At 49.7% G+C, this 7,145-nt stretch overlaps 2 protein-coding genes across 2 annotated transcripts; both read right to left on the reverse strand.

The window, feature by feature from the left end:
• Positions 1-1,129: 1,129 nt before the first annotated feature.
• CTAM01_17068 (MAP kinase kinase skh1/pek1) lies at positions 1,130-1,555 on the reverse strand (the record flags this gene model as incomplete). The annotated part of the gene is made up of 1 exon (XM_060533059.1): positions 1,130-1,555. The coding sequence occupies one exon, from the start codon at positions 1,553-1,555 to the stop codon at positions 1,130-1,132; it is 426 nt and encodes a 141-aa protein (XP_060372362.1).
• A 2,216-nt stretch (positions 1,556-3,771) lies between these two features.
• Positions 3,772-4,824, reverse strand: CTAM01_17069 (uncharacterized protein; the record flags this gene model as incomplete). The annotated part of the gene is made up of 1 exon (XM_060533060.1): positions 3,772-4,824. One exon carries the CDS (start codon positions 4,822-4,824, stop codon positions 3,772-3,774), a length of 1,053 nt encoding a protein of 350 aa, XP_060372363.1.
• Positions 4,825-7,145: the final 2,321 nt, after the last annotated feature.

A 7,145-nucleotide genomic window follows, 5' to 3' on the forward strand; every position in this document is an offset into this window, starting at 1 on the left:
TATACACGATGACATTTCCAGACGAGAGATGGGCTATGAAACCCCTTGCGGGGTTGATGGAAGGTATGAATCACATGCCAGCGGTATGGTGCAAGCTGACTTGTCTAGGAACTTCTCTGGAGGGCAGGGCCAGCGGTTGTCAATTGCGCGGCTGTTACTACGAAGGCCAAGACTTGTTTTGGTGGATGAAGGTACCAGCTTTCAGGATGCAATCACTGAAAGCCTCATCAAGAAAAGTTTTTCGGAAGAATTTGGAGAAATGACTGTGCTCTTTACGGAGTAAGCGACCTTACGCTCCATAGTAGTCCGTCTCACCCTAACAACAACAGGCACCGATTTTCCTCAATCATGGGTGCAGAGGAGATTATCGTCCTCGGAAAGAAAGGATCCATCCTACAGAGAGGCAGTCATGATGAACTCTTGGCGTTGAAGGGCGGGAAATACTGGGAATACTGGCAAAATCATCTCGGAAAGTAGACCCAGACTAGAACGGCAATGGCATACGGTACAGTACGATGGCTTCAACACTCCCTTGAGTGGTTGCTCCGAAGTGTTTATGCCCTCAGTCCTGGGCCAATAAAACCGTAGGACGAGTGAAAGGAGTTCCACCTAATCCCAGCAGACTCACATAGATGGTCAGCTACTAGATTGACCATTGTATTCGATTCTATTTCGATCTTTCTGAGCTAAAAGCTCTGATTGAGTGCAGGTGCCTAGTTTTCCATGGTCGGGACGTTGAGATGAGCTAAGAGACAGCCAGTCTTTGACTTACCCGGGCAATGGGTGAACAACTGGCCAACGCATCTTTGGTGAGTCTCATGGATGGATGGACGGAGGGGCCTGATAACCAGGACATCTTCTCTCTGATATGCCTACTTTTGTTTGATTTCACATTACTCTTTTGTCCGCGAGGGAAGAATTTTGACAAGTGTGATGAATTCGAATTCAGTGAGTGTTAGACAACTAGGTGTATTGCAACAATCCTCTCGGTGGCACTTGGAACGCGTCGACAATCGGCTTGGACCGAATTCGCAGACTTCGCTCCGGCTGTAACATCCGAGACACGGGTCTCTCGATAAGGTCGTCATGATGCAGCGTCTTTCTGCTTCGTCGATAATTTTGAGCCATGCTATCGTCTGTCCCCGAGCATCACCTCCTTTGTTCTACCACAGCGCGGATGAGCCAACCTTTCGTCGTTTTCTCCGGAAGGGGTAATCGTCCTAATACGAAGAGCATAGTGACCCCTAGTGCCCATATATCCCCCAAGCGCGTCTCGATGCCGTTTCGTTATTAGGTCAGGCGGGACATACCATGGAGTACCTCCCGTCATCATCTGTTCATCAGCGTTTGTGGCTAGCCCGAAATTTATCAACGTGACACCGCGGGAAGGCGAATAGGTGATGTTTGCCGGCTCAATGTCGTTATGGTGAGCCTTCTTGTTGTGGAGATACCTCAGGGCAGATGAAGACTGCCAAAATATTGCGTGGACATCGGTTGGTGTGAAAGAGGATGGTTTGCGGTGACCCGGGCTTGAGGGAAGATGCGGGAGAATCATCAAGCCTAGACGGCCGTCAAAGGCCAGTATTAATACCATGTTTGGCTGCTGGCCATTAGACAAGTCTGCGAGCAAACTACCTTGTGGAGTTCGGCGATGGCGTGAAACCTATATGGTGTAAACACTGTAGGGAAAGCGCTTGTCTTTTCCAATTCATCGCACTTCTCATCAAGCCGTGGCCTTTGTCGGCATGAACTTGTCCACTTCAGCCACAGCGGTACCCTGAAGCTCCTAGCGGCAAACGATGTAAAGGCCGGCTGACGAAGGCTCGGCGATTTGGACCAAGCGTATAGGTGGCCGGGTTGCCGGCACCCGATTTCTGTGATCACTATGGAGTACTACGACTTTCTCAGACTGCTCTGTGATGACAGTAGCCATTTCCTCGTCTCGGAGTCTAAGAAGTGATGCACTATCCGTTCTGTGTTTCTTGGCCACTGTCTCGAAAAGCCACGGCGAACTACCTTGGGAGAAACGAGAAGTAGACGAGGTGTTGCGTGGTCTTGTCGGTTTGAGAGTCCACCGAGATCCTCCACAGCTTTGGTCTTACTGTTCGGGTCTGATCGTTTCACAGACGTATCATTTCCTCTGTCTAAGCCCGAGAGGCAGACATCCACGTACGACTTATCGACCAAAAGACAGGCATCCTCAACGGAAGTGGAATGATCCTCACAATGGAGTTGGAGTAACATCGGGCGGGTTGTCGGCGGGTTGTCGGCGAATTGCAAGATCGGCCATAGAAGGGTTGATAATGAGCATAACCCATGCTCTCCGGTCGCTAGACTACACCAAACACGTTCCCGCCACCAATAGTGTGTGGAAGGGAAACGGCAGTAGATTCGGTGTCGACTAGCAGGCAAGCGAGGGGGAAAAGAAAGCCAGCATTCGGTAATGATGCGAGATGCACATTTTTGAATAAATGTTGACCAGGTCATCGACATGGAGGGTGGCGGGCGTTAGCGATGTAGACGCAACCGCGGCGAAGGTTTGCTCAAACGATCGGCCTTCGGTTGCTATAATTCTATAATTTGCTCTACACGGTGCTGCCACCCTGCCGGATCGCTGAAATTCTGCACTGGCTTTTCAACGTGTGCGAACTTGCTGGGGAGGGTCGAAATATCAACTCCTCAAGCGAAAGACTGTGTTGTCCCTCAAATACAGTAGGCTAAGGGGATGAGTATCGTTCAAGTAGCACGCTTTCATGGGTACATGAGACTTCGTATTGAACTGGGGCACGGCGCCTAATGGGCGCGGACGTCGGCGCCTAGACCCGCCTCGTCCATTGTTGCCGATCTTGGCATTCTACTCGAACCCGGGATCCCACTTCTCACCACTCACGCAAAGCACAGTTTGCAATTCAACAAACGCTTTCTCCTTCTTCGCCCGACCTTCACCACAGCCTATGTTGTCCACAAACCACGCCGACTCACCGTAGTGGGCGCTCGTGTCGACATTGCACATACTTTCTTCCCCACCCGCCGTCGTATCGGCCGACTACCTTACCGGATGGCCGCCCGCCCGCCCGATTGATAATTGAGACGAATTGCCGCAAATTTTCCGCCTCGTCGCCGCCGAAGACGACCGATCTAATGAAACCAGAATGAATACGTCGATCCAGGCCTGAGCTTCGCGATCTCGATTTCGTGCTGATTAAGCGGTGTGCGAAGTACGACACCATGACCGGCCCTGTCCTAGGCCGTAAGAGGATTCATCGATTCGGCAAGGGAAGTTTCAGACCGGTCTGGTAATCTTCAGGATCTTGGAGACTGTATCGCTTTGCTGCATGAAACGCGCTGTAAAGATTGCTTCGAAAGAGCAGTAATGGGGACGACGAGCAACGTCGCTGCTGAAGCGGAAGCGCATGCGAAAGTTTTGAGTTTTCATCGCACCTGGTCCGGAATTTCCAAAGGGATCAGTTTTGGAGAGAAAAAGAGATGTTATACTGGGGTCATCGAGCATTTCATGGAATATAACGGTGTATTGGTTTAGCTGACCAGCCCAATGTGCCTGCTGATAACATAATAGTAGGAGCTATAAGAGATGACAGATAGAATTGTTGCTCGGGGGTATCGGCCCCGTAGCGATATCATGTAACCATGGAGACCCGAGTGTTGAATCTCGGCCTCTTTGCCTCGTCCACGCCCCATCGAAACTCAGGAAATGGAAGGAAAAGACAGAAATGCGACTGAGACATGCGCCCCTAGAAGTAACTATCAAGGTCATGGCCACTGATAAGCTCTGAAGAATAGCTTGAAACTGTTACTGTACCATTGGTAACACTGTCGGTTGCTTTCGTCGCGAGCACTCGTCCACTGATCCCTTTTCGTTCTGAACGACCTTCCTTCGTGATTGAAAACGATGTAAGTCCCTTTCTTTCCCCTTTCGACGGAAAGTTGGACCTCGTTGTAAATCGTGAGACTGCTTGAGGCTTGAGCTTGAGTCTGGGAGCTTTGACCATGGTAGCTGTCATCGGCTTGTTCTTGTCCAAAAGTTGGCGTTTCGGACATTTCGCTGGTTTCCTCCTCGAAACCTTCATTATCAGCCTGCATCGCCGATGGCAGCTCGAGATCCTCTGCAGCTTGTGGGATAGATGCCGCATTGAATTCCTCTTGTTGCAGAAGTAGAGCTGCCATGTCTTCCGAGTGCTTCTCTTCCAACGCCAATTGCATCTTTTCATGCTTCCGGTCCCACTCGAAATTCGCCTTCAGATCGAACTGGAACTCGAAATGGCTTAGATCAAGCTCTGGCTCGTTTTTGACAAGACTTCCGAGTCTGTGCCATTGGTATTGTCCAAAGGATGTACAAATGTCAATGTACTGGTGAGGGTCCCCTCGTGTATCAGCACCGAAGAGTGGTTCGAGTCGACATGTCGGCTTTCGGATAATCCAGGTTCGGAACGTCGTTGCTCTGGTAGTTTGACAGTAAACAGCGTTGGTGCGATCTTTGTTCATAGCCAGCAATGCTTTTGTCTCGACATCATTTTCCGCTTGTGCGATGTCTGCTGGGCCAACCCCTAGCTTCTTGTCCTCCCCTGTCACCACTTTGCGCAGCCGACCATGAGGCGTCAATTCCGACACAACCCTGTCAATTTTCAGATTTGAATAATCCGGATAGATTTCCTGGCCGACGAAGAATCCTTGCCTCTCTGGAAACATCTGTCGACACTCGAATGCCCAAAATGAGTTGGTATGACCTTCGCGATCATCTTCATAGATTGTGGTGTAGAGATTTTTCCTGATCTCGTGTGTTCGGTCTGCTTCAAAGAAAGCCATTTCTGAGTATAATATATCAAGATAAAACAGTTGCAGACTCAGGAACGCTTCTGTAACAGGCACGATTGTATTTTATAGACACTTTTGATTTCTTTCCTTTTCCCTTTCCCTTTCCCTTTCCCTTTCCCTTTCCCTTTCCCTTTCCCTTTCCCTTTCCCTTTCCCTTTCCCTTTCCCTTTCCCTTTCCCTTTCCCTTTCCCTTTCCCTTTCCCTTTTCCTTTCCGCTTTCCTCTTCCTCCCCGTTTCCTTTACTTTCCTTTCACTTTCCCTTTCCGGGCGTTTCAAGCCCAAAGCTCCACATCCACCTTCAGGCGTGCCTTACCACATAGGGGATTCACTTTTGGAGCATGTTTTCTCTCCTTCAAAACCACTTTCGGCGGTCTGGTAAATTTCTACATCTCACATCCCTCAATACTCACATCGCACCCCTGTCATCCATTCCGCAAATTTCGAGTTGGGTCTAGTGTACCATGAGACGCGAAATCTCCCTCCATGTCAACACCTCACTTGAGAATATCGTCACATTATGCGAGAAAGAGGTAAGTACCGAAGAAGAGCAATTCTCCTTGCTGCTTATCAGTTTCAATCAGGTCGGGAGCCCCTGCCAGCCGCCCGAATGGTGCGAACTTCAAAACCAAGACATCGACGCAACAGGAGAAGATGTCGTTGCCATCGTATTGGATGTAGTTTCCTCAAATGGGCAACTGCGTACCTTTAATGCGCAGAACCAAGAAGTGGAGATGTTTGTGGCAAAGGATTCTGCTCAAAATACGAGACGCGCTGTGATTCTACTACCAGGAAAGGATCTTAAATACACCTGTTTTGGAAAGTGCAAAATTGGAATCGTGCGGAAAGCTACGTAGACTATGATGGGTCAGAAATTGTATACATAATGTTTGGCCGCTTGGTGATCAGATCTCTCGCAACGCCGGCCGAGATCCTCACAGTGACAAATGGGGCTGCACTACTAAATGGCATGGTCAAAAAAATGTCTATGTCGCCGTTCGCAATGATTTTTATGCCGTCCATAGGCTCCAATTTATAGACGAGTCCACCCATGGGCCCTGCGTAATGTTAGAGACTGACGCGCCATGCAATTCAAAATGACACACCTTCTACGGGTGGGTACAAAAAATCGTGGTCGATCTCCTTAGCAATATCGTGATCGTGGTCTGCGTTTGGGAAGGCTTGGCCGTGACTTCGCTTGCGACCGCTAATCGCAGCTTCATCACGGATGTCAGCGAGGTTGCTTGCGACACGGCTATCAGACCCTGCAGCGGTAATGCATTGCGATACCGGGACTGTAACACCGACGTTGTGAATTTGTTCGTGATTCGACTCAACAACTGCAGTATGGGTACTGTCATCGGCTGATTTATGGGTTGGCGCATGGGTCGACGGCTGGTTTGAACTGTGCGTTGATTCGCAGCCCTCATCAATGGTGTGATCAGCTACGTCATGGCTCAGGTCAGTCGTAGCCGCGATGAATAAGGTGGAAGCACTTACCCGACGGCAAAAAGGCCCTAATCGTATGCTGGTGCTTTCCCTTCAGCTCTGCAATGAGGCTGTCAAAATCGGTGGGTGGACAGGTCTGACCCCACCAAGTGTTGAATCCAGCGACAAACGATGGGCCATCTGACTTGGCGAACGTGGTTGGAGCTAATCCAAAAGCACATAAGAACAGACCATTGAAGCCATGCGTCTTGTAGATGTCGAGCAGTGTTGTGCGCCTCTTGTGGTACCTTGTCTTGTCGACAGAGTTTTTGAAAACGGTCTGAAGATGTAACAAATTGAGATTCTTTTGAAGATTGTTTTCTTGTTTGGGGGACAATTCTCGGGTCAATTTGCTTAGCTGGTCGCTCAAAGACGCGAGGAGCTGGGCCGAAAGTTGTGTCGCAGACGTGGAAGGTTCCATGCCTGTGCAATTAGCGACGGACGACTTTGAGGAAGAAAGGAAGGGAAAGGAAGGGAAAGGAAGGGAAAGGAAGGGAAAGGAAGGGAAAGGAAGGGAAAGGAAAAGGGGAGTAAGGAAAAGTGGAGTATCTGTCGGGTGACCCCGATCCGGCTTTACATGCATGCATGACGTCTTCGGACCGGCAGAAAATCCGCGACGGTCATGAATACAACGAGGTGTCCCACATTCTGCTGAATCCCTGTTCTCATTTTGCACAAGTCATCAGCGTATACACGCCTCAAGACCCCAATGAAGTCTGTCTGTGTTCCGCAATCTTGTGGCCTTTGTCGATGCCAGATCGCCCTAGGCGACACAATCGTCGCCGGTAAGGTAGCTCTTTTATCTTCTGTATCATAGTTCTAATGGA

The sequence above is a fragment of the Colletotrichum tamarilloi genome (assembly GCF_030869305.1).
Source record: "Colletotrichum tamarilloi strain Tom-12 chromosome Unknown Scaffold_331.1, whole genome shotgun sequence".
Classification (NCBI taxonomy): Eukaryota; Fungi; Ascomycota; class Sordariomycetes; order Glomerellales; family Glomerellaceae; genus Colletotrichum; species Colletotrichum tamarilloi.